This window comes from Meleagris gallopavo, chromosome 16 (assembly GCF_905368555.1).
Source record: "Meleagris gallopavo chromosome 16, MGAL_WU_HG_1.1, whole genome shotgun sequence".
Taxonomy (NCBI): domain Eukaryota; kingdom Metazoa; phylum Chordata; class Aves; order Galliformes; family Phasianidae; genus Meleagris; species Meleagris gallopavo.
The window spans coordinates 6,936,874-6,951,816 of NC_139419.1; the positions used below are offsets into that span (position 1 = coordinate 6,936,874).

At 53.8% G+C, this 14,943-nt stretch overlaps 2 protein-coding genes across 3 annotated transcripts in view; one reads left to right on the forward strand and one right to left on the reverse strand.

The window, feature by feature from the left end:
- On the reverse strand, window positions 1-10,254 carry SCNN1G (sodium channel epithelial 1 subunit gamma). Of its 2 annotated transcripts, none has more exons than XM_085237386.1 (13): window positions 10,126-10,254; window positions 8,861-9,179; window positions 7,910-8,204; window positions 7,294-7,487; window positions 6,264-6,367; window positions 5,686-5,849; window positions 2,951-3,049; window positions 1,709-1,826; window positions 1,514-1,592; window positions 1,354-1,411; window positions 1,052-1,113; window positions 797-872; window positions 1-589 (listed from the first exon to the last, which is right to left on the reverse strand). In XM_085237386.1, exons 2-13 carry the CDS (start codon window positions 9,175-9,177, stop codon window positions 200-202), a joined length of 1,956 nt encoding a protein of 651 aa, XP_085093512.1. In that variant the 5' UTR covers window positions 9,178-9,179; window positions 10,126-10,254; the 3' UTR covers window positions 1-199. The 2 variants fall into 2 exon arrangements, with proteins under 2 accessions (XP_085093512.1, XP_085093511.1); XM_085237385.1 differs by lacking the exon at window positions 10,126-10,254 and adding an exon at window positions 9,367-9,498.
- The window catches only part of USP31 (ubiquitin specific peptidase 31), a 23,250-nt gene continuing 17,912 nt past the window's right edge, over window positions 9,606-14,943 (forward strand). Inside the window, exon 1 of the mRNA XM_085237384.1 lies at window positions 9,606-10,324. Within this exon, the coding sequence (XP_085093510.1) occupies window positions 9,737-10,324 (588 nt within the window). The 5' untranslated portion in view covers window positions 9,606-9,736. The remainder of the gene's footprint in view (window positions 10,325-14,943) is intronic.

A 14,943-nucleotide genomic window follows, 5' to 3' on the forward strand; every position in this document is an offset into this window, starting at 1 on the left:
TTGAAGTTCCTAATGTCTCTAAGACCTCGGCTTTTGTGTCTGAGCTTTGCTCAGAGAGGCTCTGACCGCAAGTTCCATCCCTGAATAAGGGTCTGACCCAACAGCCCTTCAGTGCTCGCTGGGTGTGCACCTCTCATCCTGACACAGGGCAGGGGCATCCACCTCCAACCCTGGCACCCGAATGAGGGGTGAAGAGGCATCAGTGCTGCTCAGCCTCCAGCGTGTCGGGGAGCTGCTCCGTGAAGGCGGTCTCCAACCGCAAAGTGCTGTAGTTTGGGGGGGGAGTCCTGGGCAGGTGGCCCTCCTGGGGCATCGGCAGGCGCAGGGCGGTGTTGAAGGTGGGCAGGTCCTCATCGATGCAGGCTGGGTTGTCGTGGCCCTGCTGCTCCTCATCTCCCACCTCGGGGGGTTTGCCCGTCCTGTCCCTTTTCCGGTCGTTCCACCACTTCTTCGCTTTCTGCCATTGGCGCCGCATGACAATGGAGAACGAATCGATGAAGAAGACCTCGATGATCTCGATGACGCAGACAACCGAGCAGCTCATCCACAGGCCCAGCTGCCCGCCAAAGTTGGACAGAAGGATGACAATCTGGGGGACAGGGGAGCACAGAGTCAGAGGGCACCTGCTGCAGGGATGCCATGTTGTACCCAGGGTTTGCAGTCAGCCCCCCCTCCAGGCTGTTCAGGGCAGCCTGGAAAGCTGGGCAGGGCAGGGCAGGACTGGCACCCCCCATGGCCAGGTGACAGCCCCCAGCCCGCAGGAGTAAGGTGGCACAGCCCTCGTGCTCCCACTCACCGTGTTGGCAGGGTTCTCCGAGATGAAACGCTCATTCAGGTCTTTGTAGAACACCATGAGGTTCGCAAGGTCTGTTCTGAGAGGGGGTTTGGTAAAACAATAACATGAAACATACTGAAAAACTGTGCCAATAACCAGTTGGACCAGTAGGGCTGGGCCGCTCTAAGGGAGCTTTTTCCCCAATTGCCATCATTAAGGCTGCTGAGATTGTATCTGAGCTTGAGGTGCAAGCTAGAAACAGAAACGGCAACTTACTTGTTCAGCTTCTTGTTGATTTTCTGTCCTTTGTCCCAGGAGAGGACTCGAAGCATCCAGTCCTGGAAACAAACACAGAAAATAGTGCTATGGCTGTGTGCACTTGTGCAGAGAGATTCACTAGAAAGGCTCCACACCTCCCGGGACCAGCTTGGACTCCAGAAACAAATGTCTGTGATGAGTCAGCTGTCCCACGGGGACATGAGCCAAACTCCAGCTTAACGGCTGACATACACCCCGAACCCCACCTTGGGGTCTGTTAGCAAAGTGAGCTGTCATAACCGTGCAGAACAGAAACTGACCTCAGATGCAGTGGAGGGCCACTGGGCGATGCTGGTGGTAAGCGCCCACTCCTTGAAGCTGCAGGGAAAGGCAGACAGTGAATGGTGAGCCTGCGCCCACACACCTACGCACCTCCGCACCTCCTGCCTCCGGCAGGACTCACCTGCAGGCAGGACTCACCTGCAAGCATCCTTGCAGATCTGCTGGCAGCCCAGCTGCTCCTTCACAAACTTCTCGTGCAATCTGTAGTAGCAGTACACTGCAAGAAAGGAACATGATGGGTATTTGAAAAGCTGGAAAGAAAAGCAGTGATCGTTTGCTGGAATGGGGCTAACAGGGTGCAGGTGGCCCCTGTGGCCATCACCTGGCACTTACTCCAGTTGGGGTACTTCTTGTAGTTGCAGTACTCGGCCCCATTGGGCAGCGGCTGCGCATACTGGGCACAGCCACAGGACTCCACCATGGCTTTCTGGAAGCAGGAGTGCAGGCAAATCTGGGAAGAAAAAACGCAAACTGTGCCTCAGAAATACAGGCTGCTGCCCTGTGCTTGTGTAGCACTACCTCCAGCTCCCAAAAACTTGCCCTGCTCCTGACAGCAGCAATAGAATGGGAACCCCAGGTTCTGCCAGCAGTGAGTGCAAACAGAGCAGGAGCTCTGCAGGTTGTGATGTAGTGCAAAAACAGGAATATAATCATTGTGAGGGGAGATGCTCCCTTCCCTCACAGCCCTGCAGTTTTTCCCATGGCCAGGGAGGTTTTCAATGGCACCCAGGATGTGGAATCACAATGTGGTGGGTGAGTGACTTGCTTGTGAAAATGTTCACAACTCTGATTTGTGTTGGTGCAAATTTGGAAATCGAAAACTGGAAGGGTTAAAAGAGCACTGGAGGCAGAGTTCGGTGCTGAACTGCTTCATGAGTTGGAGTAAGCACGATCTGGGCTATGCTTCTAGAACTCTGGATGATATCTTTTTTACCCAATCTCAGCTCACTCGAGCCTTGAGTTCTGGTGAAGAACTGTTATTAAAAACCTAGATAATGTCTGTGTGATTCTGCCTGGCAATGCAGCACAGCAGATTTCAGGTATAGTACACATAAAACAAAAACCCAGCCTACGCACAGGGTTTGCAGAAGGCAGCAGCTAATACAGTTATCATTCTTCAGTTGTTCTGACACTATCCAAGACAACCCAATTACAGAAACCATGCAAAATTAGTGGAAACTTACTCTGCAAACAAACATTCTGCTATCTGGATACTGATTAGATGGTATCTGTTATTCTTGGAGTCCTAAAGGTCACAATTTCTGGCTTCAAGGGTTACTAAGCTGCAACATTTACTCGGCCAATATTTTCCAGTCTCGCATTGCTTGAAAATTGCCTAATGAGCTCATGTTCCCTCTTTATCTAACAAGGTGCCTAAGGGAACTTCAAACATCAACCACTTAGGAATAAAACTTGGATTCAAAAATTGCTGTGGCATTTTACATAGGTGATTAAAAGCAGTGATCCTGTGCATGTACTGTTAACAATCTCAGATCTGAACTACAGAATACTGTTGAGCTTTTCATGAAGGTAGTTTCCAAGCAATTGATAAAAACAAATGCAATAGAGATTTACCTGGAGGGAGTAGCTCTTGTTATAGAGATTTTCTACTGGTATATCAGCACCAGTCTCTGTGCAATCACTGTAGGGTTTGCTCAGCTTGCGGGACCGTGTCTGAGAACAGGAAAAGAACAATCTCAAGTTCTGGGCATCACAGAATGCACAGCATTTAGCAGCAGTTCATTGGAATTCTAAGACCTGAAGTGATGGGAAAGGTTGGAACAGCATACTTACTTTCTGTCATCTCAAATGATTATAAAAGGGTTTTTGATTTGTAATGCTCATTTCCCAAAAGTGCCCTAGCTGGGCTATCTGGTGTCTTTCTGTACCACCTCTGCAGGGGTGCTGTGGTGGTATCACTGTAACAGTGAATGGCTTCTGTAGAAAATCCTCGCACCGGGTTTCTCTCCCTGCAGGCTCCCAGGGACCATACACCACTCATCCTGAGGACAAGGCCCCAGGGCTGCACAGCCCCGTGCTGCACTGAGCTGCTCCTGCTCTGTGGGGAGTGGCACTTCAGGCTCAACAGCACCTCTCCAACATCACTCCAAGTGAAATGTTTGTGTCGCCCTCAGCACCGTTTCCACGAACTGCTCTGACCCTTCTGTTGAATGCTCGCAGCTTTCCCTATTCTGCAGTCTCTGCCCAGAGAAAAGAGCTCTGCAGTGCCACGTGCTGTGCTCACGTGTGACTTGGATCCCTCACATTCACCAGACCCCATCCAGGTAACACTGCTGCCTCCCCCAGCCCCATATTCCCACTATCTTTCTGCTGACATTATCCACTTTATGGTAAAGAAAGCGGCCTGAAATGACAAGAAACAATGCATGCTTCAGAATCCATTCACCTGTCTTTGTGAACGGAGTTTGAATCAGTGGCTGAGCCTTTAAAGGACCCATTTTGTAGGAAGTGACAGATGCTGCCTACCTCAGTTCCCAAGGCCACGCCTGGCACCAAGCATCACCCCTCTTTCTCACTGCAGGAATGCTAACTCTGCAAGCATGGACTTGGCAACAGAAAGCCCTGGCGTGCCACTGCAAGTTGCTGCTTTTAGAAATATGCTCAAAACTCTCTTTGCAGGGATACAGAAATTTGGGACTTCAGTATTACAGACAACCTAATTCCTCAGAGGGTACTCTCTGGCAGATGATAGATTCTTCGTACACATTTTTCTTTTTGTCATGGCTTATACCCCTGCAAAAGCATACTTCATTCCAAACTAAACATTTACCTGAAGTACTGAAACTCCTACCAAGCAATGCCTTGTTTGCATTCCTAACATCTTGGAATATTTTTAGAGGGAGGGCAGTCTTAGTACCCAGCGGAAATACATGAGCCATAGCCCAGACACTGATGTCTGCATTTGGTAAACGGCCCTTGCCATGCTGAGGCCTACAGAGCAGTGCTGTGTGTGGCACATGGCTGCTGTGTCCTCCTTCACACCCTTGGATGTGGGGACATGGCTGAGCCAGCAGTTTGGCTGCAGCCTGCTGGGCCAGCTCCCTGCAGCCCTGCTTGGCTGTAGCACTGCTCACCTCTCTGCAGCCCTGCTTATCTCCCTGCAGCCCTGCGCTTGCCTCTCTGTTTCCCTGCAGCATCCCACTCTCCAGGTGAAGGCTGCTGCTTTGGGTCCAGACACCAAGTCCAGCTTCTATTTCAGCCGATACTTTTAGGATGTAATCAGACCAAATCTTCATGCCAAATCTTTTGAACGCAGCTACCAGGATGTGTTCAGTCTTGTTTTTTATGCTATGCGCAATAGCCCAAACATACCGTGCCAGGGAACTTTTACAGTAAATACTGATGCTCCATCTGCAATGACTTTCTCCCATGCAGTGTATGAGTTATAGAAGAAACACAGTTTGGCAAGAGCTTGCCTCCTTTCATTCTCGTTTTGATGTCTCCTGTTTGCTTTCTGGTTTTTGGGCAGCGTTTATCCCTGCTGGTTCCACCAAGCAGTTGGTGCCCATTTTCCAGTCCTAACTATCTGCACATTTTAAAACCATCAGCCCTGTCCTTAATGCCTTTTCTAATGCGTGGAGTATCTTGATCTGGCACACCCAGGGGCATACAAGGGCAGGCTGATCAGTTTGACCCATCAGTGATGAAAGGGCAGAGCTAAAAGGCTCCCCTAACAGCCCATCCAGATGAAAGGGGAATGCCTGGCTGTGCTGATGGCACTGCTCTATGCGGGAAGGAGCCTCCTGGGTCAGGTGCCTGTCTGCACTGCACTCCCTGGGAAATCTGTGAAATCTGGGGTGAAGACAGAACCACTATCACCAAGGTTTACTTTGCAGCTGGGACAGCAAGAAACCAAACAAAACAAGATGTGCACCCTCCAGACTGCTGTGGTTTGGTCATCCCATAGATCTGGCCCTAAAGCAGGCTGCCACCGCCCCGCTCAGCCTCTGCTGACCCTGCAGCCAAACTGGGTGTTTGGTTGCCCAGTGCTGTGGCTGTGAGCTTTGCAGTGAAAACAAAAACCCTGGAAAGCCAAAGAGATAGAGAAAAGGAAGGGCAAAGCAAGTCCCCAGGAGCGGCAGCTTTATGAAGACCTGATCTTTGACCTGCACTGAGGAGAACTTTGCTCAGAAAAGTGCTATCAGGATTTTCCTGGGGGCCCTTCAGCTGTACAGATGGGGTACCAGCTGCCTCCCCAGCTGTGGCTGTGTTTGAACACCGTCTCAGCTCACATTTACATCTGTTTCATGGAAATAGTGCTGTGCACCTTGAACCTTGTGGACACTCACAAAGTGCATCCCTATGGAGGTGGCCGCCGCTGTCTCAATCTCTGTGCCAATGTCCTCAATGAAGGGATATTCATCTTGGTCGTGGACAATGATCTTGGCTCCTGACGACGTCACCAGGAAAGGATTGTAGTCTGCTTCGTCGATGTACAGAACAACCTGCAGCCCTGAAGGACAGAGAAGCAGGGGCTGCGTTACACCAGAGCTAGGGCCCACTTGTTCTGGGCAGCGGTGCTGAGCACTACGTGGCCTTAAATGCAGTTTAAGAACCAAGCAATGCCTCTGCTGTGCTAAGCAGCAAGTCGTGGCCCTGCACAGCCCCGAGTACTACAAACAGAAGGCATCTCCTCGGAAGGAGCAGAAATTACTTTAAGAAGTTATATAACCGGGAAGCAGTAATTTCAGATTGGAAAACATTAGTGATGCAACGATATTATCTTTGTATTCTCTGGCAACAGTTTGCACTAGTTCAAACAAGCACTTCCCCAATCAGGCTGCACATCTAGAGCCAACACATCAGTCACCCTCCAGCAGGATCCAGTTTGCCGAGCAGCACGCTGACAGCTCTGCCAGCTCCTTACCGTACTCGCTGCCGCCGGTGGAGGTGCTCAGCACCGTCCCGTTCTCCCCACTGTTGAAGGTGTAGCAGTTGCCATGCAGAGGGTGATGGAAACGTGTGAAGTGCCTGAGAAATCAAACATTGTTACATTGCCCCCTCTGCAGTTTTACCATCTCTGGCAGAAACTCAGCAGGTTTGGATGTTGCTTTGGCAGAGACAGAGCAGGATAGGATTTTTCTTTTTGCTTCCCCTTCCCTACCCCCCCCTTCCTTAATATCTTGAAACTACATGGAAACATGACCTGGTTTAACAGCACCAGGAAATTAAAAGTTTTGGAGGCTTTCAGGGGGGAATGGGGGCTCAGAATTACTGAGCTAGCAGGAAAGGGGCAGTGGAGGGCAGAGTCCTTTTTCATCCAACAGCCTAGTGTCTACAGGGACACAGACCTTCACTTTGCAGGAAAGATGCCATAGCCACTGCCACGTCACACCCTCGTGATTCAAGCACGTTCACGTTTCTCCTGAGAATCTCCCCTCCCACTCAAGCAAACGTCGTAATTCCAAGAAAATATTACATACTTGCACGATCACAGATATAAGAAAAGTGCTTCCAGAAAAGATTCGGCAATGCCTGCTGAGCGCAGCCAGCTTTGCACATGGCAGTGGGAAAACTGCCAAAGCCATGTACACAAGTGCAATTCTATCCTGACGGCTGCACCTGGGAGCTCTGCTGTTGTCCCCAGCATTGAGGGATGTTTTCACTGCTGCCAGGGCACACAGCAATTGCACTGCAGTAATTGTAAGCAGGTGGACCTGATTACGTCCAAAACAATTATGTCCAACTAATCCAGTTTTATCTGAAACGTGGATAGCAGATACTAAGACAAATAAAACTAAAGACCGTAACTGAAGTTTCTTAATACGTGGAAGTTTGTTTTCATTTAGAAGTGGAAGTGGTTCTTGCTGGAATTCAGCAAAGACCAAACATTAAATTTCTCCGTACTATACACTTACACTTATGCATTCAGAAATAAGCTGTTAACTGGCACTGACCTTTTGTCACAAGATAGGCCATCAAAAAAACATGTCAGTAGAAGGTCATCAGCAGAATAACTCAATTCTTCTTTAGTCTCCAAGGGAATCTGTGCCATGATGTTCATGTAATGCAGCTTGTACCACTCTTGGATAGCATTAACACCAGAACTGAATGTATAAAGCGCACACTCACTGCTGTTGTTTGCATCGCACTGACAATTACAAAGGGGAAGAAGCATTTCAGATGAAAAGAAATGATGTGCTCTATCAAGTATGCCTCGTATCATTTCTTTCTCTCAATAATAATCACGTGACATTACAGTGGCAGCAAGTGACAAAAGGGCACCAAAGACCTTTCATCTGGGGCTGAATGGTTTGATCAAATGTTTCAGGCCCACAGGAAAGGTCGTGGATGGCATTAGCTCTATGTTGGCTGCACTTCACTGTTGGCATTTCTATTCCAGAGAGCTGGAGGTGTGTATGCAGGCCACCATGGAGGCACAGCAGAACGGGGAAAAGATCAGAAGGAGCTTTAATCGCTGCCATTAAACAAGCTATAGATCTCTGGGTTACCTGCCTCAGCCCCTTTGCCACCCCACAAGGAACATGCTGGTCAGGGAAGGATGGCACTCACCAATTGGAAGCCGATGATATCATTTGAATCTCCAGAGTTCACTATGGACGAGTCCTTGTGGAAGACGCTGCCCTCCACTTTCCTCTTCCGCCCGCTGCGGAAGTCAATGGCAGTCCTGAAGGAGTTCTCTAACCTCAGCAGTGGGATCTGCCTTAAGAACAGGCTCTCGGTGCCGTTCCAGTCGCCCGCTGCCCGCCTCACCTTGGACTTGCCCTCTGAGAATCCATAGAACGTCTCCAATGCTTTTTTTGTCTCTTTGTCCAACTCAGATAAATAATCTTTCATCGAACTGTACCTGCGTTGGAGAAAACATGAGAAAATCATGTTGTTCGCCTCATCTTCCACTGGTTTAACCCATCTGCAGTACTGCACCACAAATCCCATCGCTCAGGAGCGCTCTTTGTCTTAGATTGGCGTAGATCTCCTACAACCCTGCTAAGTTAAATCAGCGTGGGTAGGGGGAGTGAAGGGAAAGGACCATTAGGAGGATGCTGACTGTGGAGAAACCTCCCCAGGATGCTGAGCTGCCAGAGGGATCGGCAGGCAGACCGAGGAGCAGCGCAGGTGGGGACACAACCTGCATCCGTAACCAAACGACACCCGTGGAATGTGGGGGGGGGAGCTGGGGGAAGCCGGCAGTGGAACAGACCTCGGCAGAAAGGACGGCAGAATAAAAGCATTGCTGATTGAAAAAGGCAGAGCATCCCGCGAGGGATGGAAAAGGTGACAAAGGAAGGACAGCCGCTCCTTTTGCAGTTCTCAGGAGATGGCATTGCTTGTAACGCCGGTCCTGGGAAAAGGGAACCTGATCGGAGCCGCAGAGCCGAGCGGACCGCCTCCAGCACAAAGCCGCCCGGAGCGGAGGCTCAGCGGGCAGCGGGAGGATCGCAAAGGGCCGGACCGGGGGACGCGAGGAGCCGGGGGATGCGGGAACCCCAGCGCCGGCCTTACTTGTAGGGGTTGATGTTGCAGATGGTGACGGCGGGGAAGGGCAGCTTCTGGAACTGCACGGTGACGGACACGGACGCGCTGTAGTAGTTCAAGAGGAGCTCGGCGCACTGCCAGAGGATCAGCCCCACGGCGCTCAGCGTCAGCAGGATCCAGATGAACCTGCGCAACCGCCCGCGGGACACCACGATGCGGCGGCAGCCGTGCGTGTTGGTGTTGAGGCAGTACCAGCGCATCAGCTCGCGCAGCGTGGGCGCCTGCGGGCCGCGCACCGGCAGAGTCTTCTTGATGCGGGCGGTGATCTTCTTCCCGGGGGCCATGGCTGCGGGCAGAGCGGGGCCGTGAGTTCCTCGGGCTCGGCGCTTCGCGGCGTTCCGCCGCGCACAGCCGCGATCCGACGCTCCCGCCCGCTGTGGCGTTAACCCAGCGCTTCCCTCTCCCGCCCCATTTAATGCCGTCGAACGGTGTTTTTTTCCCGAGAAAACCGCATCGCCCCCCGCGCCCCTCACCTCGCCCGTCCGGGCCCGACGGGGCCATGCCGCTCCCGACCCCGGCGCCGCTCGGATAGCGCTGCGGGCGCCCGCAGCGGCACTACCCCGCCGCCCGCCCCCGGCCCGCCCCGGCCCGCCCCCGCCGCGCTCCGCGGGCGCCGAGCGCCGCCAGCCGGCGAGGGGTGGAGACCCGACGCGCGCGGGGCCCGCCTCGCCCTCAGTAAAGGTGGCGGCACGGCGTCGGCCCGAAGCGGGGATGGCGGCGCGGTCACGTGACGCCGCGCCCCGCCCCGCCCGCCGCATGGCGGCGCCGTGAGGCGGCTGCGGGCCGCGCGCGGAGCGGGCCTGGCCGGGCGGGTCGTGGGGATGCGCGCGGCGCCGCCCGGCCATGTCGCGGGTGAGCGGCCCCGGGCCGGCGGGCAGCGCCAAGGAGAAGCGCTCCTTCAGCAAGCGGCTCTTCCGCGGGAGGGCAGCGGGCGGCGGCGCGGCCCCCGCCCCGGCCGCCGCCGCCGCCGCTTCTTCCCCGTCCGCGGCGCCGGGGCGGTCGCTCGGCGGCTTCATGAGCCGCGTGCTGAAGACCCTCTCCACGCTTTCGCACTACAGCAGCGAGCCCGAGCCCCGCGGCCCGCAGGCCCCGCGCCTGCCTCCGCCGCGAGCCGCCGGCGGCCTGGGCAGCTGCCTCCCGCCGGGCCCGCCGCGCCGCCCCGAGCCCCCGCCGCCCGAGCGCGGTTCCGAGGCGGTGCCCGGCGTGGCGGGGCTGCGCAACCACGGCAACACCTGCTTCATGAACGCCATCCTGCAGTGCCTCAGCAACACCGAGCTGTTCGCCGAGTTCCTGGCGCTGGAGCAGTTCCGCGGCCCCGCGGAGTCCGGCCCGCCGCCCCCCGCGCCCGGCGAGGTGACGGAGCAGCTGGCGCAGCTGGTGCGGGCGCTCTGGACGCTGGAATACACCCCGCAGCACAGCCGCGACTTCAAGGTGAGGCGGCCCGAGCTGCCGCGGCTCGGCCCTGCGCTTCTGCTCGGCGGGAGCGGGCCTCGGGCCTGGGCGCGGTTCGGTGGCCGGGCCGCTGCCGTGCGTCCGCGTCTCGGTGTGAGGAGCCTGCGCCGGAGGCCCGGCGGCATCGCGCTGCTTCCCACGTGCCGGGGCCGCGGTTAGGCTGACGCCGAAGGAACGGGTTCTGTCCCGCGCTGCTCCGCGTCCCACAGCTACCTGGGCGCTCCCATCGTTGGACGCGGAAGGTTTGTTGCCGCTTTGGGTGCGCTTGAAATGCTCGTGGCTGCCCGTCCCTCAGGAGGAGCAGAAGCCCCGGACCCGGTGCGGCAGCCAGCCTGTTGATTTCCACTGCGCGGTGAAGCCACCGGCGGCTCCGTGACTGATGCTGGAGGTGCCCGTTTTGCTGTTTCATGCCTGTCGTGCCGTGGTGCCCGGCTGCGGCTTGCTGCTCTATGGGGCTGCTGGCATGGGAGGGGGCCCTGAGCCCTCTGTCCCACCACCGTGCTGCTGGGGCGTTGTGGGCTCTGCCCTGGCTCTGGCTAGCACAGAGCCCTGTAGCAGGTGCACTCTGCAGCTGTGGGTCAGAGGCACCCTGTTGGAAAAAGGAGGCCCAGCATCTGGTGGGGTGCCACCCACCCCATGGCTCTGCTGGAGCTGCCCCCCAACTTGTGAGGGCTTCCTGGCAGCAGCAGGTGTGAATTTCTCATGGGTAATGATGAGAAGCTTGAGAAGGCAAAGCTGTCTTTTACCAATACAGATGATAAAGGGGAGAGCAGAGCAGCCCTGAGGCCAAGAAGCGCTATGTGCAGGCTTGGAGTAGAGGTGCTTGGATAGGAGTGGCAGAACAAGAAGGGAAACAGAGCCATGTATTCAGCTCAGCCTGTGTTCCAAGTTCTTCTAATCGTGGAACTTTCTTTGCCCACTGACTGCCATCACTGACAGTAAGTGAGTACCTGCCTGGTCCGTGCTGGGGGAACTGGAGCCATCAGATCCCCCTGCTGGGTCCCAAAGCCTCATACTGGGGGTCTGGTGCAGGTGGTCCCCAGGGCTGTGCCCAGGGTTAGCTCACAGCGACCTCGGCATTGCGGTGAGCGTGCAGCTGCTTCTAACTGGGGTCAGTTACTTTCAGTAGTAAATGAATGCCTCTGAAGACAGTTAAGTAGCATGAACCTGCTATTAAATTTACTGTTCTTAATTAAAGCTTTCTTCAGCAGGTTTGCATGGTTTATTTAAAGGTGTAAGCAAGAAGCTTACATGTAATGAAGGTGAAGGTTGGTGCTTTCGCTCTGGGAACCGCTGTTTTCCCCATGAGAACATCCCTCAAAGCCTGTTTCTTTTCTGTTTGAAATGGTGAGAAGTGTTTTCAGGAGTCATTCTGCACCTTCACTCCATTGGCAATACTGACAATCACATTTATTTGCTGCTCGCAAAGCTCTTTAGGCAGTGCTTAGCAGTAGGTGTGGGGGATTTTTTTGATAGTGCTGGGTATAATGGGGTAAAGACAGTTTCTGACCTCAGTGCTTATCTGCAGGTGCTAAGCGCCTTTTAGGATACAGGATAAGTATTATCTCCTGGCTTGTTCTGACATCCGTTGGCTTTGTTCTTGGGGGCAGAGAAGATGGTGCTTCAAGGGAAAGCCTCTCTGGGTCATTCAGGATGGAGACCTTTGGGGTTGATGTGGGAGGGGCTGTGGGTGAGGGGCTGTTGTTTCTCCACGAGTTTCCCAGGAGGAGATGCTCCACACTGCGGTAGAGGCGGCAGGTGCAGCTTTGGGTGACCTCCCCTCCGGCCTCATACTCTTTCACAGTTGTTTGAGCAACCACTTTCTCCTGGTGTGCAGTGGTTTTTATTTTCCTGCCTGAACAGAACCGCTGCTTTCATAACTGAGGCCAGTATTGCAGCTTGCGCTTCCTTTTTCCCTTTGTGATGGTGTGACAATAGCAGCAAACACACATTGTGTCAGCAGTAGCCGTGCTTGGGGCTCGTTGTTTGCAGGGCACCATCCCGCTCTCCCCCAGAGCTCTGTCCATCAGCTGCAGGGACAGAGGCCCTTTGTGCCAGGGACAGGGGAGCTGCAGGGGGAGAACTTCTGTTGAAACTTACTGGGCTTGAAAATTGTATACCCGTACCCGGATCCTCTGCTTTTGTCTTTCCTGGAGTTGTGATCTCCTGTGGATGCTGAAGTTATTTGCTGTTCTCAGGCTTTCCTCATCGCTAGGCTGGCTGCACAATGGAGCACTCTGTTGTTCTCCAGGGCCCTGCTGTACTTGTGCTGCCCCGGTTTCTTTTCCTGCCCTACAAGATGGAACTGCCTGTAGTGTGTACAGCAAATACAGCAGAGCCATAGGAACGGGATGGAGTTGGATTATCGGAATTAGATCTGGACCAAAAGCAAATCCCTGTTAGTGGAGCAGGGATTATTGTGCCAAGTAAATATTGCCTTTTCCATTTTTTTTTTTTAAACCTCTGCAACCAGTGACAATTAATAGTAGCAGTGTGTAACTTAGTTTTACAGTGTTGGTGTTTTGGAAAGCTCTTGGTGTAAATATTGTGCTTGGGATGAGTGGTCCATCGGCCGTGTTTCATTTCTGTGGGATTCTGAATGTCTGCAACCTGTGGAGCAGCTCCTATGGACACAGACAGTCTTTGGCCCCCTGCTCTGAGAGAGGAGGGCAGTGGTGCTTGAGCCCCCTGCTGTGACCTGGCCCCATGGTTCCCGTGTTCCTCGAGCAGGCAGAGCTGGGTGCTGTGGGGTCTTGAGGTGCTTGCCCCAGTTCAGCCCCTGTTCTTCTGTTGGCATTGCCCATCCCTCCTTCCAGCTGCAGTCCCCGTGTTCCTGCTGTGTGGTGCCACTGCCCTGTGTCTGGGTGGCTCTCCTGGCTGCTGTGCCCTCTGCAGCGGGTCTGTGTCAGCACTGGGTCCATGACCCCCATGGTGGGTCCAGGACCCCCACTGACCATGGTTGCAGGTGGCCTTGGCTCTGTCCCCAGGGCTATGGACGGCTGCCACGTTGGAGCTGTTGTTTCCCAGGTTTTGCTTTCCCTACAGGGGAAATCTTTCTTTGAGAGGGGAAGTTGCCATGTTTGTGCGTGTGACCTCTTTGTGAGGTGTCTGTTTAGAAGCTACCCAAACACAAAGCTGTCTGTGGGATTTAAAAACAACGCAATCTCTGCCCAAGCCCAACTTCACAATGTTCAATGACAGACAAATAATAGGCTCTTTCCTGCTCACGTGTGTCATTGTTTCAGGGCTGTCATGAGCCAGTTCCATCCGTTCGTGTCCACAAACCTTTCAACAGCTGCTTCCTACCAGAGGCACACTGGAAAACAGCGGGCTGACGTTTTCCCTTCAGTTGTCTTTGCCACCTGGAAGAAAAGCAGCAGCAAAGGAGTGTCCGGTGGTTCAGCGATGCTTGGCTTTATTTATACCATCTATTTAGAGCAATAGATGATTAAACTTTCATTGGGCTGATAAAAATGATAATGCATCTTTGCTGTAAATCAGCTTTATGCACAGGGACTTGTTTGATTGTGGGGTGCTTGTATTAGGGGGCTGGATATCTGCGGTCAACACAAGTTATGATTTCCCCTTTCTCTCTTCTAGTAGTTCTGCTTCCATTCAGGGTTTCTGAGTGCTGGGAGGATCTCATCCTGTTGGCTGAGGGTGGTGGGTCCCCAGAGCCCATTCCCACACTGCTGCTCACAGCTGGAGCAGCTGCACTGCCCTGTGAGATGGAGCTTGGTGGGATGTGCCACCTCTGCTTGCAGCCCAGATTAGGGGCAGGGGATTAAAGGCTAGGAGGTTGGTGGATGTGCTGTTCTTAATGTGTTTTTATGCATGTTTAAACCATTTGCTTCTTAACTCCGTATTTGCAGCCAGTCACAATCGCTGCTGCTTTATTGCATGGTTCAAGCAAGAACAAATCTGCTTGTAGCAATGGCAGCAGAAAGCAGGAGGAGCGGTTTGGGAGCACAGACTGCAACCTACAGGCAGCCCTTGGTGCACACAGGATCCAGCACCCAGGTCTTTGCCAGAGCCATGCCAGTGGTGCTGGGAGGGGGCAGTGAGAAATCAGTCCTTGCTGGAAGTCCAGAGCTCCTTGGCACTCAGGGTGCTCTTACCTTCAGCCCTGTCTGGAGTGGCTGTTCCCCAGACACTGCTCACTGCTTTAGCTCCACGTTAGTATGTTTGAGCTGGTATGGTGCTGGCCCTTGTGCCTGCAGGGACAGGAAATCCCCTGTCAGAAGGGCATGCACATGTGTAATGAGAGCAGATTATTTCTGTTTTCCCTTATTTTGCTGCCTTGAGGCAGGTGGACGGATTATAGAGGATAGAGAATATATGTCTGTCAGTCCTTCTCTGTCTTTCTCATCACCTCTCCCTTCTGGTGACCCCATTTTTAGAGGGATAAAGCAAGCAGCCCATCCCCCTTTCTCAAATCTGTTGTGAAGTCTGATTAGAGAAATGAAGGAGGTTCGTGGTAGGCATGCAGCGTGTCTGGTGCTGCCAGGGCGCAGGGCTGCTCTGCCTTTGTGCTGCACACGGCTGGTGCCAGCATTGTGTCACTTCGGTGTTCCCTGTGTCCCTGAAGAAGCAGAAAA